At 39.3% G+C, this 23,336-nt stretch overlaps 1 protein-coding gene across 6 annotated transcripts in view; it reads right to left on the bottom strand.

The window, feature by feature from the left end:
• LOC132406027 (mesoderm induction early response protein 2-like) overlaps positions 1-23,336 on the bottom strand; it is an 83,201-nt gene that overhangs the window by 4,884 nt on the left and 54,981 nt on the right. For all 6 annotated transcript variants that reach the window (XM_059991173.1, XM_059991172.1, XM_059991175.1 and 3 more), the window contains 5 exons: positions 19,946-20,097; positions 19,273-19,354; positions 16,472-16,566; positions 7,845-7,972; positions 455-585 (listed from right to left, as the gene is read on the bottom strand). In XM_059991173.1, coding sequence (XP_059847156.1) covers positions 455-585; positions 7,845-7,972; positions 16,472-16,566; positions 19,273-19,354; positions 19,946-20,097 — 588 coding nt within the window. The remainder of the gene's footprint in view (positions 1-454; positions 586-7,844; positions 7,973-16,471; positions 16,567-19,272; positions 19,355-19,945; positions 20,098-23,336) is intronic.

Raw genomic sequence — 23,336 nt, 5'->3', positions numbered from 1 at the left:
TTAAGATTACACACCAAATATTTACACACATAAATATTATAATTAACCATGGGGTGAAAACAAGACAATAGGGATCTAAATCTAGGACATCTCAAATATTTGAAGAACAAAGAAATGTAAAACTATGAGGTCCAGCCAAAGTTCTGTTAAGAATACTTTAACTGCCATACTAAATCTCAGAAAATCAACTTAAAAATACAAGAGGTCTCACTGGATTAAACCACCTGTCCAAATGACATTAATCAGGATTTTGCACATGGACATCATTTATAGATTGTATTGTGCAGGAGTTCTGAGATGAAGTTTCAACCATTACATTTAAACCTGAATTAAACATTTAACAATAGACAGCATTCGCAGTCAATGAATGTAATTTTATTCTGTAGCAGTCTGAAATTTTCTCTTAATAAATTACTTTATTAGAACTTAAGAACAAGTACTGTTGGGGGATTACCTGAGTTATGAAGTACAATAGACTCCTGCTCAGAATCCAGTCTGCTGGTAGTAGAGGAAATGGGTGGAGAGCTTGGTGCGTGGCTGCAACTCTCACCCTCCATACCATCCAAGTCCTGATCCATATAATCTCTTTCAAGAGGGAAAATTGCAAGGAGGGAAATGAGAACCAATTTAAATGCAAGAAATTAATGTGGATAAATAAAGCAAAATAATTCAAGCTCCCCACATTTCAATATAACAATCAGAATTCCTGTTTAGAACTTGAATTTGAAAATCCCCAATGTTGAGTACATACACAAACTAAACAGGCTCGACTGCGATCCTCTTTGCCTCCATATTCTCTGAGTGCTCATTACATTTCCCAAGAAAATAATCACCTGCTGTCAGCTATTTTGTCAGGTTAGAATTCTGGAGGGGAAAGGACCTCTGAAGATATGGTCCAAAAAGAAAAATATTCTGATCATTCATTAGGGTTGAGCACAGTTGTCACACTATGCGATGGAACCCAGGGCGCTTCTATAGATTATCTATGATCAGTATACATCTCTCTGCTACAGTGAAACTTCATTATAGCTAACTGCAATCACTGACGTGATTAATATTGTTACTATTTAGATTTGGGTTGTGATTACTTTCTACATTGGGCATTTTAAACAAGGGCATTTACACCCATCTACATTTGGCAGTTAGAATCTGTACCTATTGTAGTTAACATTTTGAGTGTGTGAGCGTGAACGGCTCTGTGTGTGTGTCTGTGTGTGTGTGTGTGTGTGTGCGTGCGTGTGTATGTCAGAGAGTGTGCGCGTGTGAGGAAATGAAGGGGCTGGGTAGAAGCTAAAAGCAATTACAGAAAAATAATTCATGTTTATTTAAGTTGTTTAGCAGCATGAATAATATCCTGAAAATGAAAAGACGCAAGACCTTGTCCACGTTGTATATTCAATGGGCATCCTGTAATTTTGTTCAAGCAGGGTCAGGACAAAGTCCATTTCTTCCAGACTATATTAATAATCTAATGATAGTATTTACTGATGTCTTTATGAACATCTTTTGTAAATTGAATATCTACATATTTAACATAGCATTGTAAAATTAGTGATAATAGCATGATCTTCTGCATTGCAGTGCACAGGGAAAGAAATCCTGAAAACTTCACTGTGCCTCACTAACCACTGAAAAATTGCACACTGGTGGAAATCTCTCAAATTCCTTCAACACTAATTACAGCATGATGAAATGGAAACCATCACCAAACCCTGTTAGTGTAATAAATTTTCTGTTGACACACTATAATAATATATCCCCATTGTACACCTAGAATGACTTCACCTCGAAACAAAACAATAATTATTCTCTTGGAGAAAGCACTGATAAATCTATGGCAAGCAGAGAAGATCACAGCCAATATTAGAAGTGACACCATTTGAAACTACTGATTTGTACTAATATATAGCAAATAGCTTCCAAATCTCAAGTACTACATTTACTAACAATACATTTTTTATTCCAGCATCAATGACATACTGTAAATTTTCTATAACCACAATTCAAGAAGCATAGGTTCTAAAAAGAAGACTTCTTGTTAGTCATAGAACACTACAGCCCAAAAAAAGGCCCTTCAGCCAATCTAGTCTGTGCTGAACCACCAATCTGCCTAGTGCCATCACAGGCTTCCAGTCAGAGAGGAAACCATTTACAACGACTCTCTAGCTTCTTCAGGGAAGCCAATGTATAATTTAACATACTACCTCAACTTGAATGCTGAACGGAACTTTCTTGACCAACCTCCCATGCGGAACCTTGACAAAGGTCTTATTAAATTCCATGTAGACAACATTTGCTGTCTTGCCTTCACCAATTTTCTGTTAACTTCCTCGAAAAACTCTATAAAATTGGTTTGACACGACTTACCCCGCACAATGCCATGCTGACTATCCCTAATCGGTCCCTGTCTATCAAAATACTTATATTTCCGGTTCCTTAGAATACCTTCCAATAACTTTCTCAGTACTGATGAAAGGCTTCCTGGCCTATAATTTCCTAGCTTATTCTTAGAAACTCTCTTAAACAACAGCATGACATTAGCTATTCTCCAATTCTCTGGCACCTCACCTATAGCTATGGATGTTTTAAATATCTTTGTTAGGTCCCCTACAATTTCAGCAATGGCCTCCCACAAGGTTTGAGAGAACACCTTATCAGCCCCTGGAGATTTATTCACCCTAATTTGCCTCAAGATAGCAAAGAGCTCCTCCTCTGTAATATGTGTAATGTACATGACCTCGCTGCTGCACTGCCTGATATCAAGACACTGAGTCCATCACCCAAGTAAAAGCAGATGCCAAAAAATACCTTTAAGATCTTCCCCATCTTTTTCAACTCTATACATAGATTACCATTCTGATCTTCTGGAGGACCAATTTTGTCCCTTGCTATCCTTTTGCTCTTAATATATCTGTTGAAGGCCTTAGGATTCTTCATCACCTTGTCTGCTAGAGCAACATTATATCTTCTTTTAGCCCTCCAGATTTCATTCTTAAGTGTTCTCTTGCATTTCTTATACTCAAGTACCTCATTTCTTCCTTCTGTCCTGTATCTGTTATGCACCTTCCTCATTTTCTTAACCAGATCCTCAATATCTCTAAAAAACCATGGCCCTCTAATCATGTTATCCTTGCTTTTTATTCTGACAGGAACATACAAACATGGTATTCTCAAAATTTCAATTTTGAAGGCCTCCCATTTACTGAGTACACCTTTGCCAGAAAACAACCTGTCCCAATCCACATTTGCCAGATCCTTTCTGATGCCATCAAAATTGGCACTTCTCCAATTTAGATTCTCAACCTAAGGACAGACATATCCTTTTCCATAATTAACTTGAAACTAATGGCATTTTGATATCTAGATGCAAAGTGTTTCCCTACAAACTTCTGTCACCTGCCCTGTCTCATTCCCTTACAACAGCTCTAATACCGCACTCTCTCTAGCTGGGACTTCTGTGTACTGGTTAAGGAAACTTTTCTGAACACATTTGACAAACTCTTTCCCATTCAGCCCTTTTACAGTATGGGAGTCCCAGTCAATATGTGGAAAGTTAAAATCACCTACTATCACATGCTCATGTTTCCTGCAACAGCCTGTGATCTCTCTACAATCTTGCAGACTGTTGGCTGGTCTGTAATATAATGCCAATAATATGATCATACCTTTCTTACTCCTCATTTCTACCCATAAATCTCTCCAGTCTCTCCTGACCGAGCACTTTTGTGGCATTTTCCCTGACTAGTAATCCCACTCTTCTCTCTTTCATTCTTCCCGCTCGAACATGTCTAAAACAAAGGAACACCTGAACAATGAGCTGCCAGTCCTGGGCCCCTACAACCAAGTCTCTCAAATGGCTACAGAGTCATAATTGCACATGCTGATCCAGGTTGAAGCTCATCAACCTTCCCTGCATTGAAATCTACACAGCTCAAATCATTAGTCCAACCATGCTCAACTTTTTGTTTCCTGATGTTGTAGGAATAACAATATTTTTCTCCACAACCACTCTACCATCTGTTTTGGAGCTCTGGTTCCCATTTCCCTGAAGTTATAGTTTAACCTACCCCCTGCCCCCCCCCCCCTCTCCACCACAGTGCAGCACTAGCAAACCCTCCTGCTAGGATATTAGTCCCCCTTTCAGTTTAGGTGCAAACTGCCCCTTCTATACAGGTCCCATCTTCCCTGGAAGAAACCCCAATGACCCAAAAATCAGAAGCCTTCCTCCTGCACTAACCCCTTAGCCATGTGTTAACCTATGTGATCTTCCTATTTCTGGCCTCACTAGCGCGTGGGATGGGTAGCAATCCTAACCATGGAAGTTCTGACCTTTAACTTAGCACACAACTAAGTTGGAAAGTTCATCTCCCACCCCCCACCCTCATCATATTCTACAGGGGTTGTACTGAGAGCATCCTGACCAGCTGCATCACTGCCTGGTTCGGAAATTGAACCATCTTAGATCACAAGACCCTGCAGCGGACAGTGAGGTCAGCTGAGAATATCATTGGGGTCGCTCTTCCCGCTGTTACAGACATTTACACTACACGCTGCATCCGCAAGGCAAACAGCATTATGAAGGACCCCACGCACCCCTCATACAAACTCTTCTCCCTTCTGCCATCTGGGAAAAGGCACCTGAGTACTTGGGCTCTCATGACCAGACTATGTAACAGTTTCTTCCCCCAAGCTGTCAGACTCAACACCCAGAGACTGGGCTGACACCAACTTATTGCCCTCTACCATGCCTATTGTCTTGTCTATTATTTATTGTAATGCCCGCACTGTTTTGTGCACTTTATGCAGTCCTTGGTAGGTCTGTAGTCTAGTGTAGTTTTTTTTTCTGTGTTGTTTCCATGTAGTTCACTGTAGTGTTTGTACTGTTTCATGTAGCACTATGGTCTTGAAAAATGTCTCATTTTTACTGTGTGCTGTACCAGCAGTTATGATCGAAATGACAATAAAAAGTGACGTGACTTGACAACTCCCTGTACTCACTTTACAAGATCTCATCACCCACACTACCCATGTCATTGGTACTGACTTGGACCATGACCTCAGGTTGCTCACCCTCTCACTTAAGAACGCTGTCAACTCAATCCGAGAAAATTCCTGAACCTGGCACCCTGGAAGCAACAAGCCATTTGGAAATCCTATTCTCATCCACAGAACCTCCTTTCTGTTCCCTTAACCAATAAATCCCCTATCATTACATGTCTCCTTCTCATCCATCATCCCTTCTGAGCCACAGAGCCAAACTCAGTGCCAGAGACCTGACTGCTGTGACTTTCCTCTGCTCAGTCATCCCTTGCCACCCCTCCAAACAGTATTCAAAGCAGTATACTTGTTGTTGAAGAGAGTGGACATGGGTACACTGCACTAGTTGCCAATCCTCTTTCCAACTCCTGATAGTCATCCAGTTACCTGTATCCCACAACTTGGGTGTACCCACCTTCCTGTATGTTCTATTAACCCCTCAGCCTCCTGAATGATTCAGAGTTCATCTAGATCCAGCTCCAGCTCCTTAACATGACCTGTTAAAGCTGCAGCTGGATCCACTTCTTGCAGGTGTAGTCGTCAGGGACAATGGAGTTCATCCAACATTCATACATAAATAAAAAATAAATTTTACCTATGCCTTGCCCTCTCCAAAGCCTTGATAAGCCAAAACTTCAATTCCCTATTCTAACATTGCCCCACTCAAACAATCGCTGCTCTGCTTAAACCTAACTCCTTTTCATTGGTCCTTGCCATGTGCCTAATTATGCACACACCAATATCTCCTCTGGAACAGTATCGCACAAAAAGTGCCAACTGCCCCCACTTGTTGTTCTTTTTTAGCTCTTTCTCTCCCTAGGCAATCTGGTGTTTTCTTGGGACTGTGGCGCATAAAAAATACGCAAACCCTACAAAAGACCAGAGGCTGCTTATATGAAACTAGAAGCAGTTTGCTTGCTGCTTTTGGGCTTTCTGAAATAAATAAAACTTAACAATTCAGGACAATTTACAACATTGGAAGCTAATTCTTGCCAGTTTTTTGTTCAGCATCAATTTGCATGTGGTTAATTCTACTCGTAACACCCTCTCTGCCTTGAATCCCATTTTACAATTGGCTGACATCTCAAGCAACGTTTTGCACCACAGATTTACCTCAATCTTTCATATTGGTCTATCTGATTATACACAGTGAGAGTTATCAAGGGATATATGCAAATTCATTATACATTTTCAAAGGTTCTTTGAGCTGTGACCAGTTTTGTTTTGTGCTTTGCAAATAATGTTTCTGAAATTCTAGAAAACTGTAAGCTGAGTCCATTTTAGTAAATTCATTATTCTGCCACTTGCAAATTACAAGAATAGACTTTAGTACAACATAACAAATGGGATTAGGGAATATGCATTACAGACACTCTCTCCACTATTTAGTAAGAATTTTTCTGATACATTACTTTGTGCTGAAATGTCTATGCTCAACTTCAATATTTTCAGTGCCTAAGATTTCCAAGGCACTTGAGATAAATTAACCTACCATAGAATAGAAATTTTGTAGGCCAGTCCTTAGTGGCCAGCTTTTATCCTAAGCTTATGCCTTTTAGGGTTAGATTCTCCAGCTAGAGGAAATTGTCTTTGAATCATTTTTTGTCATATTTTACTCTTCTTGATCACTAATCTACAAAGACAATTGAATCTCTGACATAGTTTATGTTTCCATTTGGTTTTATATGGACAGATAGGTACAATAAAGGGATGAGATCCTGGTTATGACAGGGAAATTTCACCTTTTCATTCCAGAAAGGGGGCACCAGAAAATTGATCTTAAATTTATAAAACAGAAAACATTTGGAAGAAAGTAAAATCCATTTTTAATTGAAGTTCAATTAAAGAGCAATGTGAGGGATGGTAGATTCAAGTTAGTAACAGTCGACAGAATAGGCATCTAGATAAAGCATTAGAGGTTAAAACTCTGGAAACAATTAGTCTGTGCGATGGAACTAAAATGACGAAAATAGCACAAAATAGCTCCATTATTTTTTAAATTATTGCGAAGGAAAAACCTGAGGAAAATAAAGCCCTCTAGACCATGGGTTCACAACCTGGGTTCTACTGACCCCTGGTTCATGGTAGGGTCTATGCATAAAAAAAGTTGGGACCCTCTGCTCTAGGCAGTTAACCAAAGTTAAGCAACGTCACTGATGTTGTTGCTTCCTGAAAGGGACATTCATTTTAGCAAGTATTAGAGTAATTAGTTGAAGCAATGAAACATCAGTAATAGTTCACTGCATAGAAAAGCCTATAATGTAAACCTGATAATCAAAAATAGCACGTTTAATTTTCCGAATCAGAATGTGAGTAAAGGTGACACAAATGAGAAATTGAACTTCCAGCTTAAACGTCCTCGAACAGTTACATTATTGTCATTCATCCCAAATCTTTTTGACCCCCTACCATCAGGCAGGAGGTACCGTAGTATTAAGACAAGGCTGTTAGAATGGAGAACAGCTCTGGACTGTGAGACTACTGAACTCCTTGCCACCACCCAGGTCTTGTAATTTAAGAAGCGCTATTAGTATTATACTGTTTACCTTTAAAATTTGTGCCATAAATTTAAATTATGCTAAATGTTAATTGTCTGGAATATATTTTATTACTTATACCTTTGTGATAATATTACCTTGCGTTGTGTGTGAGCTATTTACACTGTGTTGTGCACCTTGGTCTGGAGGAATGTTGTTTCGTTTGTTGATATACAGATATATGATTGAATGACAGTGAACTTGATCTTGATTAAACTGTTAAAAAATCATTTGCACAATTTATAATTTATATATCTGATTAATACTTACAAGACACCTGGGTGAAGGCTGTACTTCTTCTTTCCAAATTTTGTTTGCTGAGCGAAATAGTCATAACGTTCAGATTTCTTCCACATATAATAATATGCAACACACTCACCAACAGAACGTGTTCGTACCTAGTCACATAGCATACATTCAAAATGTTGGAAAGACTGAGTCACGGGAAGTTTACAATTTCATTGATTGAAAGTTTTCTTAGGTAAAAAAAAATCCTATTTTGAAACAATGTATATTCTATATACAAATGACTACCTCACTATTTTTGTACTTCTCATTTAATTTATATAAATATAAATATATTTATTTATTTTTTCTTATTGTAAAGTATATATTCCATTGTACAAACAACATATATCAGTCTTAATAAACCTGATTCTGAAATTTCTTAGCCAGTCAAAGTATGATACAGCACAAGTAACTACTGAACCCATATCAATTTGCTGGTTCTTTGTTCCACTTCACCACTTTCCCCACAAGCTTTGTGACTTTACTTCCTGCAATAAATTATCTAATTTCTTTCTGAAGCTTGTTGCTGAACCCGTTTCTACTTTCCTTTCATCAGTAGTACATTACAAATCATAAGGCCAAATCTTCATGTTTCTTTTTACCCCTAAACAGAAAATCTGCATCCCGATTACTGACTTTTCTACCACAGAAAACACTTCCACCTTACTGATTTGCACTTTCAAACACATCAATTATTAACCTTATCTGCACCAATAATAATTAATCTTGTTCCACTGATCCCACCATAAAGAAAAATAAAATTCCACTAAACCTCTACTCCGAGATTCATCCCAAAATCAAATATCTCCAAGCTGATGACAAACCAACATTTTAAAACTGCCTTACTGTTGTACTTTTTGCTTGATTAACTTTCAATGATTTGATTACCTACACTCCTACTATCTACTGTTTGGGTGCTCCCATTAAATATATACAATATTTTATATTGACTCTCTGGATTCCTCCTACCAAAATTTATCAATTTGTATTTCTCTTGTTCAATGCTTCTTATTTGATCTTAAAATCCTTAATGATTCTCTTTGTTCACTGTATTTATGGGTTTGATGCATCTGTAAACATTGAAACATTCATACAATGCCCACACTAATAGTCTGCCAAGAAGAGAAAATGCTGGAAGGAGTCAGCAGATTATGGAGGACGAAGCAAGAGTTAAAGTTCAGGAAAATGATATTTTCAGTTCCGATGCAGTGAGAAAACAAGCACATTTTAAATTGGAGGAAAGGTGAAGGGTGGTGAACGTCAGTGACAGGATGCATAAGGAAGTTGTCAGGGTAACCATTACTTTGAATATCACAGCTTGAGACAGAAAGGGACAAAGAAAATGTATTGAAATATCCAGCATTATCTATGCAGAGAGAAAAAATAGTTAGCTGAAGTTGTGCCCTGATGACTGCAATGTGCCCAGACTGAAAATGAGGTATTGTTCTACTAGCTTATGTTAGGCATGTATGACACCATCCAATGGACCAAAGGTGGGCGCGATTTGTAGGTCGTGAATTTGAGCCCCAGCTGACGCAGCTTATTGTGTCCTTGAGTAAGGCACTTAACCACACATTGCTCCAGTCCACCAGGCTGAAAATGGGTACCGGCAAACTGCTGGGGGTTAACCTCGCGATAGACTGGCGTCCTATCCAGGGGGGAGTCTCGTACTCTCAGTCGCTTCACGCCACAGAAACCAGCATAAACACCGGCCTGATTAGCCTAAACGCTCAGAACAGACTTTAACTTTAAAATGAACCAAAGACATGTTGGAATGGAAATGGGGTGGATGATTAAAATGACAATAATAGGAAAATAATAATAATAATAATAAAAATAATAATAATAGGAAAATCAGGTTTCACACTTACAGACTGAATGGATGTGTTTTGCAAAGTGATCATGCAACCCATACTTGGTATCAATTGGTACCATCATGAGCACTAAAAGTAATACATCAAGTTAGAAAAAGTGCAAGTTTTGAATTGCTGCTTCAAGCTGGAACAACTGGTTGGCTCCTGGGTGGGAGGAAAGAAAAAAGATACAAGATTGTGTTGTATCTACTTTAGATGCATGGGAAAATACCATGAATAGGTTAATGATGGTTCCTACATTTCCACTAGGAGGAACAATTCCTTCAGAATGCTGAGGGGAAGAGGGGGAAAAGATATTTGGTGTTGCAAATCCATTGAAGATGGCGGAAATTACAGAGAATGATTCATTGAATATGGATACTGGTGGCATGGAAGGATAAATAGCTGGCAGAAGATGTGAAAGCTGCAGAATGAAAACAAAAGAGACTCAGAGCTGACGACTCTGACAATGATGATAGAGTGAAGGAAGACATCTAAAAGATGTCTTGCAATGTTAAATCTTTCCACTGGAACAGAAACGTTGGGAAAACGAAAGAGAGTCATTACAAGAAGCAGATTGGGAGTTAGTATAGTTGAGCTACACAGAACAAGGACATGATCAACACACACAAAATGTTGGAGGAACTCAGCAGGCAAGGCAGCATCTATGGAAAAGAGTACAGTTGACGTTTCCGGACGAGACCCACCCATTCCAATAGCCTCCACTTTCAATAAGGTCATCCTCCCTAATTTTGGCCACCAAAAGGATCAGTAGTAATAATTATCATCTCATTTAGTATTATGAAGGAACTGTCCCTTTTGTGACTCTGATTTTTATTTCCATTAACCCTCCCCTTTTCAAGGTACTTTCCATACAAGTGCAGGAGCTGCAACACCAGCTGCAGCACTTGTTTCTTTTCCATTTTCCAGGGACTCAGTAAAGCAATTTACTTGCAATTCTTCCAGTTTTGTGCATTACATTCAATACTTACGGTGTACATATCCCCACTTTGAAAAACTAAATACAAATTGGGTGACTGCTTTGCAGAACACCTTCATTCAAAGTCTGCAAGGGTGACCCTAAGCTTCTAGTAGTCTGATTACTTTATCCTCCATCCCACTCCCAATCCTACATGATTCCAAGGATACCAAATAGAATTTTCAGGAACGTAACCTCATCCTCAATTTGGCCATGCTCGGATCCTTAGTAGTTCACAATTTTTGGTATTCTGGCTGGGAATTTCAGCTTCAGTTTGTTCCATTTTTTCCCTTTTGATAAACTGCTGGTGTTCAACCTGATGGCTGGTTACCTTGAAAACTTTCTCTAGTACCCAATCACGGACATTCCTACTTCTCTCTCTGTTCCATCTCGCCCTGCCTTTCTGCAACTTAAAACAAGCATGCTTCGGATTATCACACTACTAATAGATAATGATGTGAAAAGCTGACAACTGCTTTCTCTGCAAAAGCAGTCTGACTTGCTGAGTGCTTGAAGGATCTTATGTTTAAATTTCAGAATTCCAACATTTGCTATATTTGTACTTCTATCAAGAGTCAGAACTTGCTGACAAATGTCACCAGTGGCAAACAAAACAGCCAGAATTTCTTAGAACAAATGCCAGCAAGATCAGACCCCTACAAAGACACAGAAGCCTCAATTTCTTGGCCAAACTCAGTTACCTATTTCTGAGTTATACCCCTTCTAAATTCTGCGTTGAATCCTGTAGCAGCACCAACTGGTAAACCACCTCAGCCCATCAAACACATCAAGCTCCTGTTTCACCACTCCCACTCTTGTCATTATGGAGGCTATCTCCCATCTTCACTCACAGTACTGATTCAGGGTTTCGAGCAGAAATATCAACAACCCCTCGCCCACAACTGAAGTAGTTCAATCCACTAAATTCCTCCAGCAGATTGTTTTTTGCTCCAGATTCCAGTATCAGCAATCTCTTTTATCTTCACTAACTAGCTGTAAATTTCAAGCATAAAGGTGAGTGTGGGCCAATTGCATATCTTAGCAGTGAGTTACACACAGGCTACATCCACACTAGACCAGATAATTTTGAAAACGCCGGTTTCGCGTTAAAATGATAGGCATCCACACTATGCATTTTTGAAAATATCTCTAGCCACATTGAAACGGAGATTTCGGCGAATCTCCTCCTACTGTGCATGCGCAGGACACATCTACCAAAAACAAGCAACATGTTTGGTGTCAAATCTCACCGTAAAAGTGCGCGTTTGTGTAGTTACAGACTGGAAAAACTTAAAACAACGGACAGCTGTTGGCTCATGCGCAGGAAAACTTAAAAGTAAAAAAAACAAATACTGGAGCGTATGGAGACAACCGACAGGGAGTTCACGGACAGATTGACCCAGCTGACGACGACCATTGAAAAATTGACTAACTCTGTTGCATTAATAAAGCACCTTGTTAAATGTATAAATGTTTTAATGTCTTTATCAGTGTTATCTTGTATTTCATACAATGTTACATTAGGCTGTTACACATCTATTGTCAGAGAAGTTCCTGCATAAATAGGTAAACCAACTTCATACGAGCAAGGACAGAAGACAGGGCAAAGTGAGTATACTTATTTATTCAGTAAGTTATGGGTCAAAGTATTTGGTGAGTACATTTCTAACTCTTCTGGCTTCAGTCTCATTGCCGTCTGTTCTGAAATTGTTAGGTTGCGTTCAAGAAAACAATGAAATAGCGCGCTGCCGTCTGATAGTGTTTTCAGAAGTCTCCGGTTACCCCATCCGCACTGATCTGCAGGAGCAGCATTTTCAAAAATACCCACCCTGGAAAGCGTTTCTAAAAAGCTCTGGTTTTGGGGGACGAAAACACCATTTTAATGTGGACGGAAGGTAAAAATGAAGAGAAAAAGCTTTGGTTACAGATTTATCCGGTGTAGTGTGGACGTAGCCTCAGTAAGTTCTGGCATAATACATATCAAAAATAATAATGGAATCAAAACTAATTCCTCAACAGACATCAGCATATATTTGTCTCCAGTCTCAAAAACACCTCACTAGTATTGTTTTCTGTATCCAATTCCATTGTTAGAAATCTTTTGGAAATCTGTGCAAGCACATCAATTATACTGCTCTCATCTACTTGTAGCTCTTTTATTTTTGTAATTCTTCATTCACTAGCACCAAGCAATAAAGTAACTCACTTGTAGCTATAGATTAAGATGGATCCTATCTGCATAACTATTCTATTTAATTCTATTATCCATCAGGATAACTATCAGCCCAGTACCTAAGGAAACAAGCTATCATGCTTTTGTGACTACCCGGTGGTTCTTACATCAAGTGCCTGGAGAGGCTGGTCATGGCACATTTCAACTCCAGCCTCTCAGATAACCTCAATCCAGTTCAATTCACCCATCCATGAAAACAGGTCTATGGCAGACATCATCTCTCTGGCCCAATATTCATCTCTGGAGCATCTGCACAGTAAATTGTTAGTTGACCACAGATCTGCCTTTAATACTGTAAGTCAAATCAAACCTCATCTTCAGACTTCTAGACTAGGACTCCTTTGCAAATGGATCCCTGACTGCCTGGCCAACAGACTGTATTCGTAAGTAGCAACCCCTCCACCATAGTTATCCTCAACACTGGCACCCACAAGGCTATGTCCTCAGCCCCCTAATCTACTCCCTATACACTCATGACTGCATGTCCCATTCTGATCTAATTCAATCCAACAATTTGTGGATGATACCACCTAGTGGGCCACATCTCAAATACTGATGAGTATCATGACAGAAAAACTTCCCTGAATGTCAGCAAACCTAAAGGGCTGGACATTGACTTCAGTAAGGTGATGGTGGGGGTTGCAGTGCACATGCTCCTGCTTGCATCAACATTGAGGTCAAGACGGTTAAGAGTCTATATGGAGTCTCTATGTCTATATGGATTTCAGTAAGGCCTTTGACAAGGTTCCACATGGAAGGTTAGTTAAGAAGGTTCAATCGTTAGGTATTAATATTGAAGTAGTAAAATGAATTCAACAGTGGCTGGATGGGAGATGCCAGAAAATAGTGGTGGATAACTGTCAGGTTGGAGCACGGTGACTAGTGGTGTGCCTCAGGGATCTGTACTGGGTCCAATGTTGTTTGTCAGATACATTAATGATCTGGATGATGGGGTGGTAAATTGGATTAGTAAGTATGCAGATGATATTAAGATAGGTGGCGTTGTGGATAATGAAGTAGGTTTTCAAAGCTTGCAGAGAGATTTAGGCCAGTTAGAAGAGTGGGCTGAAAGATGGCAGATGGAGTTTAATGCTGATAAGTGTGAGGTGCTGCATTTTGGTAGGACTAATCAAAATAGGGCATACATGGTAAATGGTAGGGTATTGAGGAATGTAGTAGAACAGTGTGACCTAGGAATAATGGTGCATAGTTCCTTAAAGGTAGAATCTCATGTGGATAGGGTTGTGAAGAAAGCTTTTGGTATGCTGGCCTTTATAAATCAGAGCATTGAGTATAGGAGTTGGGATGTAATGTTAAAATTGTACAAGGCATTGGTGAAGCCAAATTTGGAGTACTGTATACAGTTCTGGTCACCAAATTATAGGAAAGATGTCAACAAAAGAGAGAGAGTACAGACGAGATTTACTAGAATGTTACCTGGGTTTCAGCACTTAACTTACAGAGAAAGGTTGAACAAGTTAGGTCTTTATTCTTTGGAGCGTAGAAGGTTGAGGGGGGACTAGATAGAGGTATTTAAAATTATGAGGGGGATAGATAGAGTTGACGTGGATAGGCTTTTTCCATTGAGAGTAGGGGAGATTCAAACAAGAAGATACGAGATGAGAGTTAGGGGGCAAAAGTTTAGGGGTAACATGAGGGGGAACTCCTTTACTCAGAGAGTGGTAGATGTATGGAATGAGCTTCCAGTAGAAGTGGTAGAGGCTGGTTCAATATTGTCATTTAAAAAAAAAAATTGGATAGGTATATGGACAGGAAAGGAATGGAGGGTCATGGGCTGAGTGCAGGTCAGTGGGACTAGGTGAGAGTAAGCATTCGGCACGGACTAGAAGGGCCGAGATGGCCTGTTTCCGTGCTGTAATTGTTATATGGTTATACAAGAGTCTCAAGTCCCTAAAAAAATTAACTTCACCAATAGTCTGTTCTGGTCCAACCATATTGACAGCACAACCAAGTAAGCTCACCGCTGCCTCTACTACATCAGGAGGCTAAAGAAATCTGGCATGTCCCTTTTGATACTCCCCAATTTTTAATCCATGTACCACAGAAAATCATCCTGTCACAGACTGGTTGGCAACTATTCAGCCTGTGACCATAAGAAATTGCAGAGCTCAGTACATCATGGAAACCAGCACACTTCTCACTGCTTCGGTAAACTAGTCAGTACGATCAATCACCCAAAAGCACCTTGGACATTCTCTTTTCTCCCCACTCCCGAAGGACAGAATATACAAAGGCCTGAAAGATCATACCACCAAGCTTGACAATTTCTATCATGCTTTTAAGGATACTGAGCAGCACCATAGTATAACATGGGCACTTGTCCTCACAATCTACCTTGTTATTGTCTACCTGTTCTGCACTTTTCTCTGTAACAAAAATACTATTTTGAATTCTGTTATTGCCTGAACTGCACTACCTCAATGCAATTTTCATACTTTCTCTCTGCATGTGGTATTGTTGAACATGAGACTGGCTAATTTTGACAAAAACTCATTAATATATATAAAATGAATAATTTGAACCAAAATGAAGATGTCACTGGTCAAAGATATTGTCATTTTCTCTCCCCAAAGACAACGCAGTCCTCGGTAAGCAGTTCTAGTTATTTTTTTCCCTCAGATTCCTTAACACTTGTAATATTTTGCCCTTGTACTATAACATGCACTGTTAGCCAAACTACAGGGGCAGAGTAACTGAGTGCAAATCTCTTGACATTAAGACCCAGGTGGTGCCCATTCAACAGGAGCACTTGCAAAACAATTCCAAATCCTCAATTATTTCCATATGACCTATAATAGTCAATGAGTCATACAGGAAAGAACCAGGCTCTTAGGCCCACATGTCTCTGCTTTGCATATTAGGCTTGTAACTCTTTATGCACGGCCTGTTCAAATGTCCATTTCAATGTATACCTGTGACAGCAAATCCAGATATCAACCATTCTGTAAAAACATTCTCTTCGTTCCCTTTAAAAATCCTTCCTCTCACCTTAAGCTTATGTCCTTCTGTTTTCATGGCCCTCCCATGGGAAAAAGAATTTTCCATATGCCTTGTTCACCACCCTATCTACATGCTTTGCAACTATCATGGATTGACAGACTTGAACCCCAAGATCTCTCTCTGTTCATCAACGTTTCTTGGTGCCTACTTTACTATGCATACACTTCTTTAGCATACCAAAGTGCATCATTTATTCTTACTTACCTAGTGACTCCACCTTGATTCACCTACCATCCAACTAAACGTAGTGTAATTTTCCGTGATCCATTATCTATCTATTAGCATATCCTAATCCCTGGTGCTCCGCATGGAATTTACTCATTTTCCCCATGGCTGTATGTTTTCTCCAAGTGTCTATTTCCTTGCACATCACAGAGACACACTTACAGCACTTCCTTTTGTATATCAGAACTTGTTCATCCCCAGACCAAATCTGCCTGAACTACCTATATATTATTTCAATAAAGTTTGATATTTATTTTAGGCATCAAGTACTAGCAATACTTTCTGCATTTCTTATTACCTTATTTGCCTGTATCAGATGGAAGTTTTTCCCATGGACACGAAGTCCATGTTCAAAATTTCTGCATTCCTCTTCACTCCAGGAACACAGTTCATCTGCAAATGAAAGATTATGAATAAGAGTGAGATCTGTGAGAGAGCAGGAAACACTGAAAAGAACTCTTGTTGTTTGTGAGTTTCAGTAAGGGATAATAAAAAGACATTAGGTTTAAGTGGAGTGGCAAGTGCTGGAGTTAACAGTCAGAACATAGAATAGTACAGCACAGTACAGGCCCTTCAGCCCACAATGTTGTACTGACCCTTAAACCCTGCCTCCCATATAACCCCTCCACCTTAAATCCCTCCATATACCTGTCTAGTAGTCTCTTAAATTTCACTAGTGCATCTGCCTCCACCACTGACTCAGGCAGTACATTCCACGCACCAACCACTCTCTGAGTAAAAAACCTTCCTCTAATATCCCCCTTGAACTTCCCACCCCTTACCTTAAAGCCTTATCCTCTTGTATTGAGCAGTGGTGCCCTGGGGAAGAGGCGCTGGCTGTCCACTCTATCTATTCCTCTTAATATCCTGTACACCTCTCTCATGTCTCCTTTTCATCCTCCTTCTCTCCAAAGAGTAAAGATCTAGCTCCCATAATCTCTGATCATAATCATACTCTCTAAACCAGGCAGCATCCTGGTAAATCTCCTCTGTACCCTTTCCAATGCTTCTACATCCTTAGACTGGGGATTAAAGGTTTTGACTCAAGAGACAGAGGCAAGAAGAGGTGAATTTCTCTTTCTTTCTTTACCATAAGACGTAGGATCAGAATGAGGCCATCTGGCCCATTGAGTTGCTCTGCCATTTAATCATGGCTGATCCTTATTCCTTCTCCTCCTGGCCTTCTCCCCGTAACCTTTGCTGCCATGTCCAATCAAGAACCTATCAATCTCTACCTTAAATACACCCAATGATCTGACCTCAACAGCTGCACGTGACAACAAATTTCACAAATTCACCACCCTCTGGCTAAAGAAATTTCTCTGCATCTCTGCTTTGAAAGGGCGCTCCTCTATCCTGAGGCTATGCCCTCTTGTACTAGACTCTATGGGAAACATCATTTCCACATCAACTCTGTCCAGACCTTTCAACATTCAGAAGGTTTCAATGAGAACCCCCTCATCCTTCTGAATTCCAGTGAGTACAGACCCAGAGCCATCAAATGTTCCTCGTATGATAACCCTTTCATTCCTGGAATCATCCTTGTAAACCTCCTCTGGACCCTCTCCAATGCCAGTACATCTTTTCTGAGATGAGGGGCCCAAAACTGTTCACAATACTCAAGGTGAGGCCTCACCAGTGCCTTATAAAGCCTCAGCATCACATCCTTGCTCTTGTATTCTAAACCTCTTGAAATGAATGCTAACATGGCATTTGCCTTCCTCACCACCAAATCAAACTGCAAGTTAACCTTTAGGGTGTTCTGTACAAAGACTCCCAAGTCCCTTTGCATCTTAAAGTTTTAGATTTCCTGCACGTTTAGAACATAGTCCACACATTCATTTCTACTAACAAAGTGCACGACCATGCATTTTCCAACATTGTATTTCATTTATCACTTTCTTGCCCATTCTCCTAATCTGTCTAAGTCCTTCTGCATCCTACCTGTTTCCTCAACACTACCTGCCCCTCCACCAATCTTTGTATCATCTGCAAACTTGGCAACAAAGCCATCTATTCCATCATTTAAATACAGCATAGAGCATAAAAAGAAGTGGTCCCAACACCAACCTTGTGGAACACCACTAGTCACTAGCAGCCAACCAGAAAAGGATCCTTTTATTCCCACTCGCTGCATCCTAAGATCAGCCAATGCTCTAACCATGTTAGTAACTTTACTGTAATACCATGGGCTCTTAACTCAGTAAGCAGCATTATGTGTGGCACCTTATCAAAGGCCTTCTGAAAGTCCAAATATACAACATCCACTACATCCCCTTTATCTATCCTACTTGTAATCTCTTCAAAGAATTCCAACAGGTTCAACAGGCAGGATTTTCCCTGAAGGAAACCATGCTGACTTTGTACTATTTTGTCCTGTGTCACCAAGTACTCCATCACCTCATCCTTAACAACCGACTCTAACAGGTACTGACCAGGTAGTGCACCAAGAATGTAACCCAAGGAATGTGTACTCCTCTTGTATAATGTGGGAGGTCTGAGGGTAACCTCCAGTGTCCCTGATGACTACACCTACAAGAAGTCATCCAGCTACAACTCCTTATAGGCTGTATTAGAGAACGTGAACTAGAGCTGGAGCTGGACAACCTACAGATCTTTCGGGATAATGAGGAGTTGAAAGGTAAGAGCTACGGGGAGGCACTCACATCTAAGTTGCAGGAACCACATAGATGGGTGACTGTCAGATGAGGGAAAAGAGAATAGACAGGTAGTGTTCCTCTCAATAACAAGTATAGTGCTCTGGATATCGTTGACGAAGGGGGTGAGCAATCTACCTGGGGAAGTTACAGCGAACAGGTCTCTGGCACTGAGTCTGGCTCTGTGGCTTAGAGGGAAGCGTGGCGGAGGTGGGGGGGAGTGGAGTTGTACATAATGGTACCAATGAATATTGGAATCTAGGAAGAAAGCTAAAAAAACGGGACTTCAAAGATCTTACAATTCTTCATATTGCTTTAAATACAATTAGCATTAAAAGCGATACCACATGGAAAACACTAGTGGCAGATATCTTATCCAACTTGAATAGTTTATGTAATGTTAGTGATTAGAAAAGGCACTGAAAACAAAATGGAAGCATACCTTGTACCACCTTGACATTAAATCTTAGTCTTCTGAGAGCTTCCTCAGCATTAAAATTGCATTTCACGAGCTCATACAAAGCCTATGGAGTTAAAGAGAGATTGAAAATTGATCCATAGATCAGAAACACCACTTTCTGAAAAATGATCATATGAAGGCAATATAAGCAATATTTGTTTACTGAAATTACTTTGATATCTTCAATAAATATATTTTAAACAATACAGAAAGTGCTGTAAGCATCAAAACTGGGGAGATTGGAGGGAGATCAATCAGAACCAATTAGCAACTCACACGTGCTTCAAAAATCTCTCCATTTATTTTCAGGCAGTAATGCTTTCAAGTTACATAATTGGATGCACGTTGTTTGCTTGTTCCACATCGTTGAATGTTATTGGTTCATAGCTTACATAAACAAACAGCGACAGTATATACATAATACAGAGTATACAAAGCCCTTTCTGTTGCATATATTTGGAAATAGGTCTACTGATGTCAAGTACCCTTCAAGTAGAACCTAGTGTTAAAGAAAATCCTTTTTGCAACATGGAATTTACCCTGGATACCTTTTTAAAAATTATTTAATTTGGAATCAGCTTGGATTTAAGATACCATCAGACCTACACAGAAAGGAACATAAGACTCAATGGAAGTATATTGACTGGTTACTCACCTGTTCACTATCTTTTACAAGTATTCCTTCAGGCAAGTTCTCTGTTAATTTTTCTTCTCTCGACCTCTTTACTGCTTTGTACAGAAACTCTTCGACTCTTCTTTCTGGGAGAACATAGGGATCCCACAGCAACTGGTCTTCATTATCATAAACTAGTAGTATGGAAGAAAGAACAAATGCACCAAATACAAATCATTCAAAATTGAATCAATGTTAATAGAACCTCAATGAAAATATTCACCCTAAGAAAAAACAGAACCTGGTATCTCAAAATAAACATAACTGATAAAACTTGCATTTAGTGCTTTAACATCCCAATATGTTCCAGTGCTTTCAATTCAATAAATTAGTTGTAAAATATAAATATTCTTTTACTAACAAATGCTTTACTTTTTCCATTTGTAATATTCAATAGATTTTGAATTGTTGGATGGTGAGAATCCAGTGCGTCACTGTGTTTCATAGGTTCTTCGTTTCACATGATCAATGCCAGATAAAAACTGCAAAGCCTTATATCTGCCTATATCGACTTTCATTAGTGAATTAAGTTATGGAGTAACTCTGCCATGCACTGGACCACACCCAGCTGTGAAAAAAGGATGGTTGGAATGGGGCTAGCAATCCCATCCTGTAAATACCCAGAGCTATAGAAACACCAACAGAAGTGCCATAGTCCTCAATCTTGGGACAGGAAGGATCTACACCTAGAAGATGCAAGATGGGCTACACCTGGGGACAACTTGAAAGACTAGCCCAGCACAGATGACTCTGGTGAACTGCTGTCAGCAGTCTAAGCCCCAGCAGGAATGAGGGGCTTAAGAGGAAGAAAAACATTATGGAGAATGCAGAGAGCAATTTATAGACACAAGAAATTCTGCAGATGCTGGAAATCCAGAGTGACACACACAAACACTGGAGGAATTCAGCAGGTCAGGCAACATCTAAGGAAAAGTATAAACTGCCGATGTTTCGGGCCGAGACCCTTCATTGTGACTGGAAAGGAAGGGGGAAGAAGCCAGAATAGAAAGGTGAAGGAGGGGAAGGAGTACAAGCTAGAAAGTGATAGTTGAAGCCCGTTTTGGGGAGTGGCGGAGAATGAAGTGAGATGTTGGAAGGTGAAAGGTGGAAAAGGTAAAGGGCTAAAGAAAAATAAATTTGATTGGAGAGGAGAATGGGCCATGGGAGAAAGGGAAGGAGGCCCAGCACCATGGGGAAGTTCAGAGGAGGATGAAGAGAAAAGAAAAGGTAAGAGGAGCCAGAGTGGGGAATAGAGGAGTGAAGGAGAGGGCAATATTATCAGAAGCTAGTGAAAATCAATGTCATGCCATCAAGTTGGAGGCTACCCAATATGAGGTGTTGCTCCTCCAAACTAAGAATGGCTTCATTGTGGAAGTAGAGGAGGCCATGGACTGACACTATAGACCACTTTATTGAAACTCAATTACCCACCATATAATGATGCAATTTTTCACTATTCACGTGCTGGAACAAAGCTTGACAGAATCATGTTTCTTTGTAAATACATTTACAAAGAATCTACATTTTAAAAAAATTGCATTGCTAAAAATATATAAAGACAAAACAAAATGAGAATGATACTTTAATGTCAAGCACTAACAGTGTAATAGAAAACCCTAAATATTAATCGCCACCATTAACTAGCACTTATTAATATGGCAATCACTGAGCCAAGACAAAATAAATTTAATGGGCAAGTATAAAAATGTGCTTATTCAGTGAATAAGCACATGATCGTCTGATCAATTTAAGCAAGCATGCTATACTGGCAGCAGAAGTGTGGCAATTCTTACAGGCACACCCCTGCACAATCATCAGACTGTGTTATGCTTGCTGACGCACAAAACACATTTCGTTGGATGTTTCGATGCATATGTGGCAAATAAAACTAGCCTTCAATCTCTTTCTAATCTTTAATCTGAGAAACTATGAAGACTAGGGAAGTTTTTTTTAAATGGGTTGACAGCAGAGAGACAATGGATAATATTTAAAGAATGTTAATGTGATTTACCACAAGTTTTCATTGCTGTCTGGCACAAAAATGTTTAGAAAGACGGTTTACAAAAGAATAGTTAGATGGCATTTGATAGAAATAGGATATATAAATATCAGAAAGGTTAAAAAAAGCAGACCTGATGACTGGGAACAGTTTAGAATTTAGCAAAGAGGACAAAAGGTTCTTTTAATGAGAAGGTAAATTCTGGGTTCTGGGTGTCCTTGTAACAAGTCACTTAAAGCATACAGGTAGGTACAGCAAACAGTTCCTATTTGAAGATATTTGGCCTGGATTGAGGTTTGAGTACAGGATATGGAGACCTTGCTAATTATGCTGACCACACCTGGAGTACTGTGTGTAGTTTTGGCCTCCATCCCCAAGAAGGGATATAGCTGGCTGAGAGGGGATACACCAATAGTTTACCAAAGTATTGCAAGAGTAATGGAACAGTTGCATAAGGATAACAAGGGCTATATTCACCGGAGTTTAACAACTTTGATACGTAGGACTATGACGAGAAGAAATTTCATCACCCCAGAATAAAGAACTTGTGGAATTCTCTGCTTCAGGATGAGCAAGTACCATTGCTGAAAATAATTAAAGAGTTAGATTTCTAGATGTAGAAGGCAATCAGGAGTATGGGGGGATAGTAGGAATGTGATATTAAAATAGAAGACTGATCAGTCACAACTATACTGAATAACAGAATGGCCATGTAGTCTGCTCCTGTTCGTGCTCCCAATTTTCTTCATTTCTATAACAAAACAATATTTTCATCCACATCAATCCACAAAAGTAAGAACTATAAAGTTGAGGAAACAAAGAAAGTAATTTGTTAAAAAACGTAACCTGTTATACTGGAAAGATTCTAATCCACCTACTGTTTTTCTTTGGCTCTCCTCCATTATGTCCTGTTTAAGTTTGGAGAAAATTAGAAGTCGGATGTTTGATACATCTTTTAAATTTGAGCAAACCTGGCGACCAATATTTTCATATATTTCAATATTTTCATATGATCTAATGCTTTTTTCTTTCTCTTTTTTTTAAGGTAAATTTTTTTCTTTTTTTTTCCCTCTTTCTCCACGAAGGTTCAGAGCTGACCAGAAGGATGTTTTCTTTTTTCTTTTGTAATTTTATCCTCAAATGGACTGCCCAGTTTTATTTTTGTGTGTTAGGTTAGTTCAGTGATTTTTTTTCTCTTTATTTTCCAGTTTTTTTGTATGAACTGCCAAGAGGAGTTGTGGTTCTTTGTTTTTATACACAATAGCCTAACATTACATTCATAAGACTTTGACAGTATACATCCCTTTCATTGTTTGTACGTTTATTACATTATGTATTTGATAATAACTTCTCTTTTGATTTGTATCTATTCAT

This window comes from Hypanus sabinus, chromosome 16, assembly GCF_030144855.1.
Source record: "Hypanus sabinus isolate sHypSab1 chromosome 16, sHypSab1.hap1, whole genome shotgun sequence".
Taxonomy (NCBI): domain Eukaryota; kingdom Metazoa; phylum Chordata; class Chondrichthyes; order Myliobatiformes; family Dasyatidae; genus Hypanus; species Hypanus sabinus.
This window is presented reverse-complemented; position numbering and strand designations above follow the sequence as displayed.